This window comes from Hypanus sabinus, chromosome 10 (genome assembly GCF_030144855.1).
Source record: "Hypanus sabinus isolate sHypSab1 chromosome 10, sHypSab1.hap1, whole genome shotgun sequence".
NCBI classification, from domain to species: domain Eukaryota; kingdom Metazoa; phylum Chordata; class Chondrichthyes; order Myliobatiformes; family Dasyatidae; genus Hypanus; species Hypanus sabinus.
The window spans coordinates 108178356-108196954 of NC_082715.1; the positions used below are offsets into that span (position 1 = coordinate 108178356).

Consider the following 18599-nt stretch of genomic DNA (forward strand, 5'->3'; position numbering starts at 1 on the left):
ATTGTTGATGCCAGATGGGGTGGTTTGAGTATCTCAGAAACTACTAATCTCCTGGGATTTTCATACACAAAGGTCTCTAGGGTTTACAGAGAGTGGTGCAAAAAACACATCCAATGAGTGGCAGTTCTACAAGTGAAAATGCCTTGTTAATGAGAGAGGTCAGAGGAGAATGGCCAGCCTGTTTCAAGCTGACAGGAAGGTGACAGTAACTTAAATAGCCATGTGTTACAACAGTGCTGTGCAGAAGAACATTTCTGAATGCAAAGCATGTTAAACCTCATAGTGGATGACCACAGCAGCAGAAGACCACAGACGTACACTCAGTGCGAACAGGAAGTACCTAACAAAGTGGCCACTGGGTGGTGTGTTACCAATGGAGAGAAAGGGCAGCAGTACAAATCCACAGCTAAGGTATAAGGGCCAAAATGAGGTAGATTGGGAGAACGAGAATTCATCTTTATTGTACAAGAGATCCATCTAAGAGTCTAACAATACTATGATGGAGGCTGCTATTGAGTCTGGTGGCATGTGTTCGCAAGCTTATCCCCAATGGAAAAGAGGTGAACATAGAATGAGTGGTCATTGGTTATGTTGGCAGCTTTCCTGAGGCAGCACCAGGGATCAGGTTTGATCCTGAACTATGGTGTGGAGTTTAGGCTTCTCCAGTCCCTTAACGTGGTTGACTTCTCACTCTCCTTTCAAATGTCCTCATATTGTCATATTAGACTGTTAGTGGCTGTCTGAATCATGATGTAAAGCAAATCAGAGACCAGATAGTGCTTTCGGAGTTACACATGTACAGCAATGTAGTCACTGAGAGTTGATGCAGAGTAATCAAGTGTAAAGGCAGTGAAACAAATAGATTTGTATATATTGGGGAATGAGGTTGGTGCAGGGAAACATCATGGCAGGTCAGCAGGTTGTGCTGCTGTGGTCACAGCTCCATCAGCCTTACTTTGATTCTGACCTCCAGTTCTGACCATGCGGAGTTGGAACATTTGCCCCACAACCACATGAGATTCCCCTGGTTTCCTTGCAGCTCCCAAGGATGTGCTGGTAAGTTAAAAGGCTGCAGTAATTCACTCCTAATGTAGGTAAATGGCAGAAACATCAAAGGGAAATTCATAGATACGTGAGACTGAATGAGATGAAGGGCTCAGAGGAAATGAGAATGGGGATGATGAAACCGATGGGTACACTCTGCTGGGTAATGACATGCATTCAATGGGCTGAATGTTTCTTCAATGTCATAATAGGTAAGCAAATTATCCACTGAGATAATAGATCAGCCATGATCTTACTGAATATCAAAGCAAGCATGAAAAGCTGAATACCTTACTCTTGCAGGAACTCGCACACAACTCCATGTGATTGGTGTTGCATCAGATGGACAAGCCAGGACTGTGTTAAACCTCACCTGGATCCAGAACTGGCCTGATTGTCTTGTCCACCTGGACTTTCCTCAGGGGTTACCATCATAAAGAGCCCTTTGGGGTCACTGACTTCTTCACTAGAGCTAGCAGAAACACCTGATGAAAGAAAGATGTTCAGTATCTTATTTCACTCCTGCAAATTTTAAGATAGCTGAGGAGATTAATGGGAGATCTAGAGACCAGTCCACAGGGATTGGGAATGCCTACTGGGGTGGGTGAGTGTTAGTTTTAGATACAGTGCATTCTTCCAATATTTTGCTGGGCTTCAGCAAGCTTCCAACAAACAGACTCAATGGTCTCAGTGAGATGTTGGACACTCCTTCTCTCTGTTTTGAGCAGTCATGAGTTGATATGGATGTGGTCCCACTATATCAAAGAGGTCTCTGCATTGCTTCCTCTTTAAATCACTCTTATGGTCTGCCACTATTGTTTGAGTACAATCTCAGCTGAGTTTTATATGCAACTATGAATACGACTTCACATTTGAAAGGTTGTAGTAGAACTATTTTACAGCTACTTCAACATTTTTGAAGTGCAGCTTACATTGCAGTTTAAATAAAACAAGAAACGTATGCTCAGCAGTTTCTTCATCTTGTGATGTTGACTGTGGGATAAATAATGGCCAGGACCCTGGAGAGAACTCCCCTGCTTTTCGTCACAGTGATGCAAAAGGGATTATTGTGGTAGTGCAGGATTACATTGGAGCATCAGCTTGGGTTACGCGCTTGGAGTGGTGTTTGAAGTCAAAACCTTCTGACTCAGAGTGAAGATAATTTCTGGTCATCCATAGCTGACAAAAGAGGCAGAGTATGTGTACTTAGTGTTCAGGATGCATTCCCAGGACTTGGTGCTAAAAGGAGTTATAGAATATAGAGCATACAGCACAGGAACAGGTCTTTTGGCACACCATGACTGTGCTGACCTTGATGCTAATCTAACTAATCACATCTGCCTGCATATGGTCCATATCACAGAATTCCCTGTTTATTCACGCACATGTCTAAACACCTCTTAAACATCACTATCATATCTGCTTCCACTACCATTCCCGAGAGCACAAACCAGACACCTACCACCCTCTGTGTAAAATAAAACGTATCTTCACATCCCCTTTAAACTTTCTGAGCACTACTTGCCCCCCCCCCCCGCCAACAAATTCCATACGCTTCCCGTACTGTAGTAACCAGAACCTCAAACAATACTCAAATGTGGCCTAACCAAAATGTTATACAGATGCAACAGGGCTTTCTGAATTTTAAACTCAAGTCTGTAGAGCATTACATTGCATGTGCACCTGCACTCCCACTGCTGTTTTTGAACTTATCGTGAACTCCTGCCTTCTTTACTACTGTTTAGGAACCAGGTGTGAATCCCACTCTCTGAGCTAACGATTTGCCAACAATTCAATGTGGAGAGACTCCCCATGAGAGTTGGCATTGATTGGTTTGGGTGGAGCTCAGTGCTGAGAAGTGGGGCCTGCCAGACCCCGGTGACAGCACACAACTCAGTGTCTGTGAAGGTGTGGCCCTGAAGCTCCACATCTTAGCACTGAGGGTCCATGTTCATTATTGACAGCCTGGTAAATCCATCCTCCTGCCTGGATTGCACATCTACACTGAGGCTTTTCTACTGGTGTAAAACTGCTCCCTCAATAGTCGCAATCACAATGAGGAGGATTACCAACCTGCTCCAAAACCACCATTCCTGCTCAGGAAGTCCAAAAGAGCTTGGAGAATGCGGCAAAGAGTCATCACGATGCCCAGATCTGGCACATTGAACTGACACAGTTGCTGCCACTTTCTCACAAAGCGCAGGCCCGCTGACATGCTTTTGTCAAAGAGGGTCTGTAGGCACTCTCTGCCACCCTGAGGCAGCTGCTCCGGGAGCTTGGCCAACCAGGTCCTCACGTAAGGTTGCCAGCCAAGATCAACTGGGTCCTGTTGTGAAAATCACAGACAGCCAATCTTAATAATGCCATTAAATACAAGGCCATAGCAAAGTAATTCTCATACAGAATTCTTCCTTCTTATTAGCTGACTGTATTTCTGGTAATGGTACACAGATAACAATTTGGGATTCACCCATATACAGTTTTCCCTGCTTGGCACATGTATTTGTAATCTGTGTTGCAGCTTCACCAGAATGGAACCTTGTACAGTTCTCACAGGGAAATTTTCTCATCCCAGGAACTAGCCTGGTAGATCTCCCTTTGACTGCTTACTTATGGAAGTGAACCTGAATTGTGCACTGTACACTGTACAGTTTGCCAACACACTGTGCAATTGTAACAAAATTTCCCAATTTCCAAATTGTACTCTTTTTTCCATATGGGCCAATATGCCACTGTGTCAGTGGTGCTGAAGTGGAGATGGTTGAAAGCTTCAAGTTCCTGTGTATAAATATCATTAGTAATTTCTCCATAACCAGTGACATTGTCACTATGGCCAAAAAAGTACACCAACGCTTCTACTTGCTTAGAAAGTGAAGGAAATCGGTGTGTCCCTGATGACCAATTTTTACAGATGCACTATAGAAAGCATCTTAACCAGATGCATTCAAACTTGGTATGGCAACTGTCCTGCCTAACACTACAAGAGATTGCAGTGAGCTGTGAACATGCCTACTCCATCACACAAACCACCTCATTTCCATTGACTCTGTTTACACTTCCACTGCTTTGGAAATGCAGCCAACATAATCAAGAGCTGCTCCTACCCTAGTCATTCTCTCTTCTCTCCTCTTGTGTAAGGATGTACTATCAGACTCAAGGACAGCTAAAATATACCGTTGTTATCAGATTATCAGATGGATCTATCACATTCTAAAGATGAACTCATGATAGTCTACCTCATCAAGGCCTTTGCACTTTATATGATTACCTGCACTGCACTTTCTACGTAACTACAGTATTATATTCTGCATTCTGTATTTCTTTTATGACCTTGATGTACTTATGTATGGAGTGATCTGCTTTAATGTAAGTAGGCAAAAGCCTTTCACTGTACCTCGGTACATATGGCAATGATAAACCAATACCAACACCAAATCATCTACTTGCTGCACCAGTCTGTTATCTTTTTGCAAATCATGAGCTCTAATGCCTGTTTACTCATAGTATATATTTAAATTATAATCCACCTTTAGATCCCTCTTATCAAAGTGCAGGATCCTTCCTGACAATAAACTCCAGGCTTTCACCAAACACTCAAACCCATTTAAATCCTGTTGCAGAGAACAATATCCACAGCACAATTTGACATTTCATCTTAAGTAATTGAAGCAGTAGGCTTAATTCCACAGTAGACTTAATTCTCCACAAATAATTAAATCTCTCAAATGTTCACAAGAACATGCATTTTGCTGTTTCTGATAATCTGCATTATCATACTAATGCAAATGATATCTTACCATATAGACCATGGCACACCTGCTGATAGTGGCAGGGCTGGCTTGGGAAAGGCTGTCCACCTCAAACAGGAGCCTCATGCCAGGCGGAAAACTGATGCGTTCCCCATTAGATAGGCACAGGGTTTTTGTATCATCCAGCACCGTGTTGAGGTTTTCGATCCAGACTGTGTCCACAGGGCCATCCATGATTATCCACCTCCAACTGCTCATCAGTGTCATATCTGGAGTAGTGCAGAGAGGGGCAGATTTTAGAAAAGCTTGCAGAAAATTATAGATTTTTAGATGTTGGGGGAATCAAGGGACATGGGGTTATTGTAATGAAGTGGCAAAGGGTGAAAGATGAGCCATGACCTTACTGATGAAACAACAGGCATGAAGGGCTGAAGAACCAAATTCTGTTTCTATTTCTTATTCAGCCCATTTTTAACATTCATTTCTCGGGATCTGCTTGAACCTGACAAGACCAAATTTTAATGGTTTAATCATGTCCCTCAAGAGATTAAATCATTCATCCTTACCACCAAATCAGACACCAAATTTACATTATGGAATGGTCCAGCAAACCGCTCAGATGAAGGTAGAAAGATCCGGTAGGTCAGAAAGCACCTGCAGATGACCCTTTGTCACAATGATTTCACAATCCAGCAGCTTGCTGGTCATCATTATGAGATGAACATAGAAAATGCTGGGAACATGCAGCTCCTCAGGTCAAACAGCTTCTGAGAAAACAGCATTCACATTTCAGGTCTGAGAACCTTTAAGTTTATTGTTATGGGCATGCAGACCCCAGAGTATAAAAGCCTGAAAATCCATTTCATTTGCAGCAGCACAGTAACTTACAAATATGAGAAACATTAATTAAATAAACTTAAATTAACATAAATTATACATAACTTACATGACAAAATAAGCAAATGATAAAATGCATTAGTACAAGCTGAGGGAAGTATACAAAAATGTAGAATTAGGATTTTTTTAGGTCGGCTTAAGAACCATGTAACAGTGGGGAAGAGGTTGTTTGGGCTTCTGTACCTCCTGATTGATGGCATCTAGAAGTGGTCGAGGTTCATAATGATGATGGGTCACAGACCTGCGACATTATTTCTGTTTCTCCTCCCACATGCACTGCCTGACTTGCTAGGTAGTTCCAGAAGTTTATGTTTTAATGTCAGATTTCCAACATCTGCACTATTTTGATTTTCATTTGCCTTGAGTACCTTATCTCATGCAGTAGGGGAACCTGAGGTCAGGCTACCTCTTCCACTCAGAATGAATTCCTGAGCCAGGTAGAGACAGTTCCTCCATAATTTCAATGGGAATGCCTGATTTTGTTTATTAAAATTTGAGGGATTTAAATGCTTTTGAGAGTTATGGGATTTTATTCTACATTTCCAATAAAAGTTCTGAAAGATTCTTAATAGTTACTTGTGTTTGTAAGTGTGTCTGAATGTCTCCAATGAGCCTAGCCAACAGAGCTGGGGAAGTTACTGCAGGGAATTCTGAATGGCAAGATCCATGTGCATTTGGAAAGGTAAGGACTGACTGAGGATAGTCAGTATGTCTTTGGAAATTCACAAATTTGATTAAGTTCTTTGAAAAGGTGACACAGAAAATGGTGAGGGAGGGGCAGAAAATGTGGATTAGTTACACTTTAGCAACCTCTTTGCTCAGGTGCACCTACCTTCTCTTTCCTGACTCTTGTGATCTTGGAGCTCAGTCCAACTCCTCTCTACATTGCTGAACGAAGGAGAAATCAGCTTCATCTCAGGCTCACGGCCATGATCTTTGTGAAGGTCTTTGGCAAACTTCCGCATTGCCTGTGTCAATAGACCATCAGTCCAGGTCATTGTACGTGGGTTCAGATACCCATAGAGCTCTCTAAGGCTAATGGACTTGGGATTCACAGTGAATATCTCCACCTTGCCTTTCTTACCAATGGAACTCTGTGGAGGGTACAGAGAAAATCTTGGAAACAGTTTGAGAGGTTAGAAATTGTCCCTCATCTCTGGGATTTAGAGTGAAGCTTTCCATGTGAGATTTTTTGCCATTCATTTGTAGGATTTTAGAATATATAACACAGAGGAGTTCAGCGCCGGAACTGGCCTGTGTCTATGCTGAGCATGGAGCCAAATGAATCTAATCCTTTCTTCCTGTATATAATCCATGGGTCTCCATTCCCTGCATAATTATGTCTCTAAGCAAGAGCTTCTTTGATGCACTGTGATATCTGCTTCCACACCTTTCCCTAGAAGCATGCTCCAGGCAACCACCACACTCTGTGTAAAAGCTTGCCCTGCAGATGCCCTTGAACTTTTCTCCTTTCACCTTAAAATTAAGCCCTCTATTATTCAACATTTCTACCCTGGTAAAAGCACTGACCAGCCTATAACCAGACAGATTCTATTTATGCCTCTCACAATTTTATAAACTTCTATTAGATCTCCTCTCAGCTTCTGAGACTCCAGAGAAAACAGCCCAAATTTGTTCAACCTCCCCTTATAACTACATTTGTAGTATTTTCTAATCCAGGTAGCATCCTGATAACCATCTTCTGAACCCTCTCCAAAGCCTTCACGTCCTTGCTATATTTCAAATGAGGCCTATTAAAAGTTCAATATTCCAAATGTGGCCAATCAGAAGCCGACACAGGAAAGGTAGACCAAGTGTTGCTGGGTAAAGTATTCAGGATTTAGATAAATGAAAATGGAGGTGGGTATTATATTTCTAAACCAATGTGGTCTGTGGCATGTAGGAACTCCCAGAGATGGTTTTTCTTAGCACTTTCTTGCTTTAGGTGCCAGAGCAGTTAGTTTGGAAAGTACTATCAAAATGCCTTGATGAGCTGTTACAGTACATCATGTTGACACTTTATGATGCAGCAACAATGATGGGTTAAATGTTCAGGACGGTTTGGATCTTTGGTTGCTAATTGGTTAGGAATTGCTCCAGAGTTTCCAGGAACTAAAAATCTGACTCCCAGAACCTAAAATAAGGAAACTCACATGGGCAAGAAAAAGTATGCAACACTCACTCAGTACCTCTCTCAAAACAAAACTTGTTCAGAACTGTAAGTCCCCCATTTTCACTGCTTTTCCTTAAGTTCTCCTTAAGTGTGAGCCTTCAAACCATGCAAAACTAACCCGATAAAAGCCCTCTGTCAGCGACCCACTCCTACAATACTGATTGCACAGCACTGCACCACGCTCTCAGTGTTGTTCCTCTGTACAGCAACATCCTTCAGCGTTGCTCCTTGCACAGTGCAACCCTCCCTCAGTACATCCAACAATATGCATTTAGACCGTAAGATACAAGGGCAGTATTAGGCCATTTGGCCCATCAAGTCTGCTCCACCATTTCATCACGGCTGATCCATTTCCCTCTCAGTCCCAGTCTCCAGCCTTCTCCCCATATCCCTTCATGCCCTGACTAATCAAGAATCTATCAACCTCTGCCTTTCATATATTCAATGTCTTGGCCTCCACATCCACCTGTGACAATGAATTCCAGAGATTCACCATTCTCTGGCTAAAGAAATTCTTCCTCACCTCCATTCTAAATGGGCATCCTTCTGAGGCTGTGTCCTCTGGTCTTAGACTCCCCCACCATAGGAAACATCTTCTCCATGTCCACTCTATTGAAGCTTTTCAACATTTGATGGATTTCAAAGAGATCCCCCCTCATTCTTCTGAATTCCAGTGAGTACAGGCCCAGAGCCATCCGATGATCAAATCATAAGCCTTGCATTCAGAATAATTTCTGTGAATATCCTTTGAAGCCTCTCCAATGTCAGCACATTCTTTCTTAAATAAAGGCCCAAAACTGCTGATAATACTCTGTGAGGCCTCACTAGTACCTTATAAAGCCTCAGCGTGACATCCTTCCTCTGTATTTGCATTGCTAACTTTGCATTTGTCTTCCTCACCACCAACTCAACCTGCAAATTAAACTTCTAAGGAATCCTTTATGAGGACTCCCAAGTCCTTTTGCACGTCAGATTTTTGAATTTTTCTCTCCAATTAGAGTTCAATCAGCACTGCCACTCTCACAGTATGACACTCTCTCGTTACTGCCCTCCCACAGTGCGATGTTCCCTCAGTACTGCCTCTCCCACAATGTGACAGTCTCTTAGCACTAACACTTTGACAGAGTTTCAGTTGAACTGACTGAGGTCCAGTTGCCCCTCAATGACAAGCAACTTGGAAGTAAACAAATCAGTGATGATAATTAACATATTGTTACAGGATACCAGTAATACTCATTGCTGCCTGTGTTGTGGAGTGAACTGCTGAAAGTTATCACACTTCTGTGATCATCAGGTCAGGAGTGGACCAGCACTCAGGCAACATCATCTTCTCAATTTCTCTGGGGATTTCTACATAAATGAGTTCAGGATTGTGTCATCCCACCTTAATGAGATTCCACTGGGAATAACTAGGAGTGTCCAGTCATTGCCAATCCTGGTCTGGATCTGGACTGCAAAGGAAACATTTAGGTGGCATGAGCCCCAACCACTACAGCAGGAAGATGATGTGAACTAATTTCACACAGCAGGTACAACATCTCACCTCTTTGGGATCTTATTCAAGCCCTTGCATCACAGTTCCAGAAACCTGGGTTCAAACCTGACTTTGAGTGTTGTCTGTGTGCAGTTTATGAGCTCTGTGTTTCCTCCCTATGACCTCTGGGCTTCTTCCAGATACTCTGGTTTCCTTGCACATCCCAAAGATTTGACAGCCAGTAGATTAATTGGCTACAGTAAATTGCCTTTGTGTAGGTGAGTGGTAGTATCTGGGTTGAAGTGGAGTGGGGGAGTTAGAAATTGTTGTTGGGAATGTGGGAAGATTAAAACAAGATTAAGTTAGAAAGCAAATTGGTGGTAATGGTCATTAAAGACCGAGTGGGCTGAAGGGCCAGTTCTGTGTTATATCTTTCTATTACTCTATGCTTCTTAAAGTTCAAAGCCTTTTTATTGTCAGGATATTAGAGTCAATAATGATTTTGGTTTAGTCTGATCAGCCCTTCATAGTATGTTTGCAATGAATAAAAAATTCACTGACCGAGAGTGATTTGGCCTCGGATATGGCCTCTGGAACAAGTCCTGGCAGGATGACCAGGGCCTTCTGCAGAATCATCCTAGCTACTGTCTTACCGCCACAGGTGGGGCCCACCAGCATCACGCCATGACGTACCTGTGGACAGAGGAAAGAGAAAACAGTAGGGACAATGTAACTTGGTGCTGAGTGCTCTCCCTTGGATCGAAACCAGAACCAAGAGCAGAAGGAAGCAGCTAGAATTCGTTTCAATAGTTATCAGAAATAAATTTAAATATATCTTTAACACGAGTAAACATTGTACAAAATATATCCACATTATAATATTGAATGTATATTTATATAACAATTCAAGACACAAGAAAGACTGTAAATGCTGAAAATCATGAGTAACACACACACACAATACCGGAGGAACTCAGTGATTTAGCCAGCGTCTATGGAGGAAATGGACAGTTGATGTTTTGGGTCAAAAAAGAAAGAGATAGTATAAAAAGGTGGGGGAAAAGGATGCCAATATGCAAGGGAGGGAGTGGAGAATGGAAAAGCTTGGAAGTGATAGGTGGAAGTAACAAAGGGATGAGGAAAATGAAGTGTAATAGGAGAAGGCAGTGCAACATAGAATAAAGGGAAAAAACGATGAGGAGGAGATCCGGAAAGAGGAACACGTGGGTGATGGCCAGATTGTGAGAGCTGGGTAGGGGAAAGAGAAGGGTTAATGGGGGCTGGTGAGAAAAGAGAAAACAAAAGGAAGAAGAAAAGGAAATAATTGCCAGAAGTTATAGAAATCAATGTTGGAGCCATAAAGGCAGAATATGAGGTGCTGTTCCTCTAATCTTATGGTTGCACAAAAGGTGAATAACAGGTTATTGAAAAAGATATTCAGGAACATAGGGAAAGGAATTGCCTAATTGGCTCTTTTAGTCTGTTTTCCTATCCTTTGAGGTTTGTTGGTTTATTATTGTTATATGTACAGGGTACAGTGAAAATCTTTATTTTGCATACAGATCATTTCATCACATCAGTGCATTGAGGTAGTATGAAGGAAAGCAATAACCAACAATTACAGGGTAAATGCAGTGCAAACAGACAATGAGGTGCAAGGTCATAACGCGGTAGATTGTGAGGTCAAGAGTTCATTTTTCACACGAGATGACTGTTCAATAGCTTTATGAGGACCCACATAACCCACTTCATTTACCTATCTTACCTTTGTATCTTTTCACATCCTTGGTTATCCAAAACCTACTAATCTCAGATTTGAAGTAAAAGTAGAAATGCAAAAAGCATTCTGCCCCTTCATCTCTGAACTGAAACATTAACTCTGTTCTCTCGGCAGATGCTGCCTGGCCTGCTGCGTGTTATTGATGTTTACTGATTTTTTTATTTCAAATTTACGGTATCAAGCTTTTTGCTGTTCTAAGGTTTAAAATTATGAATAATGCTTGTGTAGGGTAACATAATTGGGAGAAATGTACATAATTCAAAACCACTGACATTGAGTTGGGAATTCACTTTAAGAGGCTGGTCTGACTTTATGATGTTATTACATAAGGATTTTTAGCTCTTTTGGTTATGGGTTTCATTAAATATAAAATGCTTCACTTTGTTTTATTTGTGAAAACCTACATTGGTGATCCCGACATGAGAGGATGATTCCAGAGTTATTGAACATGCCAGCCAATGCAGTCGTTTGAAGCTGCTGGAGCTTTGGGAGAAAAATGGCATCACCCGGTTTGTACAAGCCGAGGCCTAATTTGCTCTGTGAAAAATCACCGCCAACAGCACCAAACTTTACTACGTAGTAGCATCAGTCAGCAATTCCACAGCTGTGAGAATGGAAAGTCACCTGATCTTTTACAGACATGTGGTGAATACTGGTGCCTTAACAAGGCCACCACCCTCAATCGTTACCCAGTCTTAGACATCCAAGACTTTTCAACATGTTTAGCTGGGAAGTTAATTTGTTCCAAATTTGATTTAGTTAGGGGTACCATCAGGTGCTTGCGTGCTTGGAGGACATCCTCAACACAACTCTAATAATCCCGTTTGGCCTTTTTAAGTTTCTGCACATACTGTTTGAACTGAAAAACTTCAGCACAAACTTTCCAACAGCTGACGGACTCTGTTTTACCAGGATGGCATACTTGTTGCCAGTGCCTCCAAATCCAAACACGTATCTCATCTCCGCACACTTTTCGAGCACTTAAACCAACATGGGTTGATTAGTAACCCTGCTAAATGGCAGTTTAGGGTGTCAACCTTTGACTTTCTCAGCCATCACATCTCCACAGAAGGTACAAAACCCATCCCATCAAAAGTAGCTACTATTATGGGTTTCCTACCGCTCCACATTACAAAAAAGCCTGCAGGAGTTTTTAGGTGTGGTAAATTTTTGTCACCACTTCATTCTGTGAGCTGCTGAACTTATTCACTGCTCCTTAAAGGCTGCTCTGAGGACTTTACTTACTGATAGGTGTCAGCATGATGGTCTCCCATGGGTCCTGCTGAGGCTCAGAACTGCTCCAAAAGAGGACCTGCAGTCATCTCCGGCAGAGTTGGTATATGGGCAGCCATTCCGAGTGCCAGGTGATTTCACTCCTGGCGCCACACCACCTGGTTGGTCCCTCAACAATGTTCCACCCTTCTCAGTAAACTCAACTCCTTTTCACCTATTCCTACCTCCCATCACAGCATTCAGCACTCTTGGGTTTCTGTTACCTACATTCTGCCTCGTCTGTTTTCATCCACCATGACACACACCAACATCCCTTTACGTCCATTTAAAAATGACCCTTTCTGCATTTTGGAATGGGGAGAAAGGTCTTTTTATCATTGATAATTGGGTAAGCCTGAACATATTTTGGTAGATTGCCTTAAACTGGCCCACCAAGATTTGGAGTATTCCACGGTCATGCCCCTGGTGTCACAACATGGCCATGAGCGTGTCAACACATCTCTTGATGAGCCAGATGCACCTGTGGTTCTTCTACCCATTGAACACAGGACCCAAGCCAGGCGGCTCATTTGAGGTCCAAACAAGCTCACAATGCTGGTTTTAGTGAATTCCGATGGGAACTGTGTAGGGTAATGTAACTGGGAGAAAGGTACATAATTCACAACCACCAACATTGAGTTGGGGTTTCATTTTAAGAGGCTGGACTGATGTGATGATGTTGTTATGTTAGGATTTTTAGCATACTTTTGATCTTAGGTTTGGGAGTTATTTTGCAAAAACCTACACTCGCATGTTTTACTTTTGGTGAAAAAGAGTATCAACTTTATGTCAGCAATTGCAAGAAGTGTTTCCTGCTATGGAATCAGCACTATATTCCATCCAAACCCAGTATATCTTCAATGAAGTATAGTGCCCAAAGTGCTCCAGATGTAACCTAACCAGAGTTAAGGATAACTGCAGTAAAACTTTCTTCTCATTATATCGAACATAGAACAAAGAAAACCTACAGCACAATACAGGCCCTTTGGCCCACAATGCTGTGTTGAACATGTACTTTAGAAATTACCGAGGGTTACCCATAGCCCTCTATTTCTCTAATGTATCATGTACCTATTCAGGAGTCTCTTAAAAGACCCTATCGTATCCGCCTCCACCACCATCACTGGCAGCCTATTCCATGCACTCACCACTGTGTGTATAAAAAACTTACCCCTGACATCTCCTCTATACCTGCTTCCAAGCACCTTAAAACTGTGCCCTCTCGTGTTAGCCATTTCAGCCCTGAGAAAAAGCCTCCAACTATCCACAGGATCAATGTCTCTCATTATCTTATTCACCACTGTCAGGTCACCTCTCATCCTCCTCCGCTTCAAGGAGAAAAGGCCGAGTTCACTCAACCTATTCTCATAAGGCATGCTCTCCAATCCAGGCAACATCCTTGTAAATCTCTTCTGCACCCTTTCTATAGTTTCCACATCCTTCCTGTAGTGAGCTGACTAGAACTGAGCGCAGTACTCCAAGTGGGAATCTGACCAGGGTTCAATATAGCTGCAACATTACCTCTCAGTTCTTAAATTCAATGCCACGATTGACGAAGGCCAATGCACTGTATGCCTTCTAAACCATACAGTCAACCTGCACAGCAGCTTTGAGTGGCCTATGGACTCGGACTCCAAGATCCCTCTGATTCTCCACACTGCCAAGAGTCTTACCATTAATACTATATTCTGCCATCATATTTGACCTACCAAAATGAACCACCTCACACTTATCTGGGTTGAACTCCATCTGCCACTTCTCAGCCCAGTTTTGCATTCTATTGATGTCCTGCTGTAACACACTAAACACAACACCCCTAACCTTTGCGTCATCAGCAAATTTACTAACCCATCCCTCAACTTCCTTATCGAGGTCATTTATAAATATCATGAAGAGAAGAGTTCCCAGAACAGATCCCTGAGGCACATTACTGGTCACTGGCCTCCATGCAGAATATGACCCATCTACAACCACTCTTTGCCTTCTGTGGGCAAGCCAATTCTGGATCTACAAAGCAAGGTCCCCTTGGATCCCATGCCTCCTTACTTTGTCAAGCTTTGCATGGGGTACCTTATCAAATGCCTTACTGAAATCCATATACACTACATCTACTGCTCTACCTTCATCAACGTGTTTTGTCACATCCTCAAAAAATTAAATCAGGCTCGTAAGGCACAATCTGTCCTTGACAAAGCCATGCTGACTATTCCTAATCATATTATGCCTCTCCAAATGTTTATAAATCCTGCCTCTCAAGATCTTTTCCATTAACTTACTGTTACGAATGTAACGCAACTCTGAGGGGCCGAAGGGTACAAAGTCGCCCCCCCCCTCCTATTAATTAGGGTCTGAGACCCAGGAAATGAGAGGGAGACTCGCAGAACACACAAGGTTTGGAATGTGTCCTGGCCTCAGCGAAACGGAACCACTGATAACGGCCATTGTCTCTTGGAGATGGAATTGAGTATTGAGTACTGTACTATTCATTGAAAGCCCTCAGGGGACAACCAGAGTGGGCTGGTTGAGGGATTGCATCATCCCAACCTGACTGACATCTGAGATCCCGTGAGTAAGGATAAAAGAGGGTCTGGGGAACAACCCCTTTAGACGCACCAGGAGAAACGCTGGAAATCCAGTGACAGCGTTTTATAGCAAAAGCTGGTGGGGCTCGTGTGCGTCCTTCCTTGCCTGGGTTGGCGGGCAAGAACATGGAAGAATGGTTTAATTAAAGGAGAGGCCACAAGTGAACGGCCACACCAACGAGACTCCGATGGATCGAAATCATAAAAGGAAAATTGGCAAGTTTTTCTCTCTCTTGGAGAGATTTGCAACATTGCTACACAGCGGTCCCTAAAGGCTGCAGCCTGCATGAACTGAATGAACTTTATATTTCCATCAGACAATACATTATCCCCTAGACAACGATAGAGCTTATTTCTTATTGATTATTATTATACCCACACTTTTAGAGTTAGTATTGACGACGTATATTATCTGTATATTTGCATTGATATTTTTGTGTATTTTTACTAATAAATACTGTTAAAAATAGCATCATCAGACTTCAACGGACGTCTCCATCTTTGCTGGTAAGTGACCCAGTTACAGGGTTCGTAACATTACCAACCACTAAAGTAAGACTCACTGGTCTGTAATTTCCTGGGCTATCTCTACTCCGATTCTTGAATAAGAGAACAACATCTGCAACCCTCCAATCTTCCGGAACCTCATCCATCTCCATTGATGACGTGAAGATCATTGCCAGATCATTGCCAGATCAGCAATCTCCTCCCTCACTTCCCACAGTAGCCTGGGGTAAATCTCGTCTGGTCCCAGAGACTCATCCAACTTGATGCTTTCCAAAAGCTCCAGCACATCCTCTTTCTTAATGTCTATATTTTCAAGCTTTTCAATCCGCTGTAAGTCATCCCTACAATCACCAAGTTCCTTTTCCATAGTGAATACTGAAGCACAGTATTCATTAAGTACAGTACCTCTGCTATCTTCTCCAGTTCCATACACACTTTTCCACTGTCACACTTATTGGTCCTATTCTCTCACGACTTTTTGGGGTTTTCTTTAATCCTACTCACCAAGGCATTCTCATGGCCCCTTCTGACTCTCCTAATTTCATTCTTAAGCTCTGATGCACCATCAATAACTCACTCTGAGACGCAAGGCGAGATATCGGCTTTTACTGACTGGAAGAAGGAACAAGCAGTGAGTGACCACCATACTACATCCTGGAGACTGAGAGGCTGGGCTCAGGCCTTGATCACCTTTATACAGGGGTCTGTGGGAGGAGCCACGGGAGCAGTCAGCAGGGGGCGTGTCCAGACAGGTATATGTAGTTCACCACAAGCTCCTTACTAGCCTTATAATCTTCTAGATCTCTATCATTACCTAGTTTTTTGAACCTTTTGTAAGTTTTTCTTTTCTTCTTGATTAGATTTATGACAGCCTTTGCACACCACGGTTCCTGTACCCTACCATCCTCTCCCTGTCTCATTGGAATGTACCTATGCAGAACTCCACTCAAATATCCCTGAACATTTGCCACATTTCTGCCATACATTTCCCTGAGAACATCTGTTCCCAATTTATGCTTCCCAGTTCCTGCCTGATAACTTCATATTTTCCCTTTCTCCAATTAAACGCTTTCCTAACTTGTCTGTTCCCATCCCTCTCCAATGTTATGGTAAAGGAGATAGAATTGTGATCACTATCTCCAAAATGCTCTCTCACTGAGAAACCTGACACCTGACCAGGGTCATTTCCCAATACCAGATCAAGTACAGCCTCTCCTTTTCTAGGCTTATCTACATATTGTGTCAGGAAACCTTCCTGAACACACCTTACAAACTCCACACCATCTAAACCCCTTGCTCTCAGGACATGCCAATCAATCGCAGATTTCTAATTACAGTGGGTACCATTTTGTTAGATGTTTTGATTATTTTCATTCCTGACTAATGAACTTCAATGATGTGCACTTGGAGCTCTAAATCAAACATGACTTCTCCTCAAGCATTAAAATTGAAATTTCTATTCTTTCTCAGTCTGAATTGAACAACCCCACACACTTTGGGTTGAAGTCTGCAGGACAGTTATGTATGAACATAATCTTTTAAGTAAAATGCTTAAATTCATTAGTAACCATTAACTGCTGCCATTAAGAAACCGTGACATGTGGTCATCCACTATAACATGGTTATCTATATATAACTGATTGGTGACCTCAAAGATCCCATAATTCAGACTATCTTAAAGAAAGGAGGAAATCTATTTGTAGTGACTGGGCGGGGACATCTTGCAGACTGCTTGAAGAAAAGACATCACAGTGGTCCTCCTAATCTACCTCCTTTCGATAATCAGAGAGCTGCTCCTCAAATCAGAGAGGTTCCGTTCATGTAGAACCAGAATAGACATGACCTTCTCTGCGTGATGACTCAAAGAGGAATCTGGGCGGCATCAATTTCTCTACATTACTGTCTTCACTCCACACAAAAGCCTTCAGCACTTGTAATCAAGAGGAACTTTATACATTGTTTGCAACATGTCCTCAAATTATTGTCCTAATTACCCTGGAGGAGGTCAATAGAAGCAAGTGTATGAACTACTGAAGTGTGGAATATCTTTCTCAAAGAGAACTCCTGCTGAATATCCTTCTCAAATTTCACAGCCCTCAGAAATTCATCTCCACCCCACACCAGGTATGTGATGGCACACACACCAACCTTTTCACTTTCAGTTTCATTGGATGTTCATGATTAGGCTTGTTGCATGTGAGTCTTGTTTCCTAGACTCATACAGAACTCAGAAATGTTATCACCTTTCCACCCTGTCCCTAATTTCAGATGTTTCTTCTTCACTCTCTCCTGATATTTCTATCATCATCACAGGGGATAGGACAAATAGTCTCTCACAGCTATCTTGACTACATACAGAGAACATACAGGATGCTGAAGGAACTCAACAGGTCAGGCATCAACTATGGAGGGAAATGGACATGCAATGCTTTGGGTTGAGATCCTTCATTTGGACCTCTTCTCACCCTGCTTTCTCCTTATCCGCTGTATAGACTCTGACTATGAGACTTTCTAATCAGAATAGATTAAAATATTGTTATATACACCAGATGTTTGAAATTCCTTGCTCGCATGGATTTTTAAGGTGTCTGCCTTTTTCCTGAATTATGACTTTCTCTGCCATGATCAAAAGGACACTCAGCCGCATCTACTTGATTTCTTGCATTTCTACTCACACTATCTCTCCTCCCAAAAGAACAAAAGTAGGGTTTACATTGTCCTTGCTGCTCATTACATTAGCCTCCACATTCAACTGATTATATCCAGTGTAACATCTGCAGTTTACCTTATGACCACCCACCATCCACGGTCCCAAAAGTTCTTCCAGAAGAATTGGTGAATCACCTGCACTATTTCTAACTTTATGTTGCATTTGGTGTTCACGATGTGATCTCCTCTACAATGGAGAAATCAAACACAGATTCTCAAGTGGCTTTCCAAATTCCTCTATTCGGTATGGAAGGGTGACTGTGAGTTATCTTAAGACCATAAGACATAGGAGCAGAATAAAGGGATGTCCTTATATCCTAATGCTATGCCCTTTGGTCGTAGATGTCCCCACTATAAGAAACATGTTCACTCTGTTCACTCTATGTAGGCCTTTCAATATTCAATGGATTTC

General features: G+C 42.3%; 1 protein-coding gene across 1 annotated transcript in view; it reads right to left on the minus strand.

Annotated features, from left to right (window-relative positions):
• Positions 1-18599, minus strand: part of LOC132401346 (dynein axonemal heavy chain 6-like) — a 545526-nt gene that overhangs the window by 259836 nt on the left and 267091 nt on the right. Inside the window, exons 39-43 of the mRNA XM_059983475.1 lie at positions 9899-10030; positions 6523-6784; positions 4842-5062; positions 3118-3370; positions 1418-1529 (exon numbers count right to left, since the gene is read on the minus strand). Coding sequence (XP_059839458.1) covers positions 1418-1529; positions 3118-3370; positions 4842-5062; positions 6523-6784; positions 9899-10030 — 980 coding nt within the window. The remainder of the gene's footprint in view (positions 1-1417; positions 1530-3117; positions 3371-4841; positions 5063-6522; positions 6785-9898; positions 10031-18599) is intronic.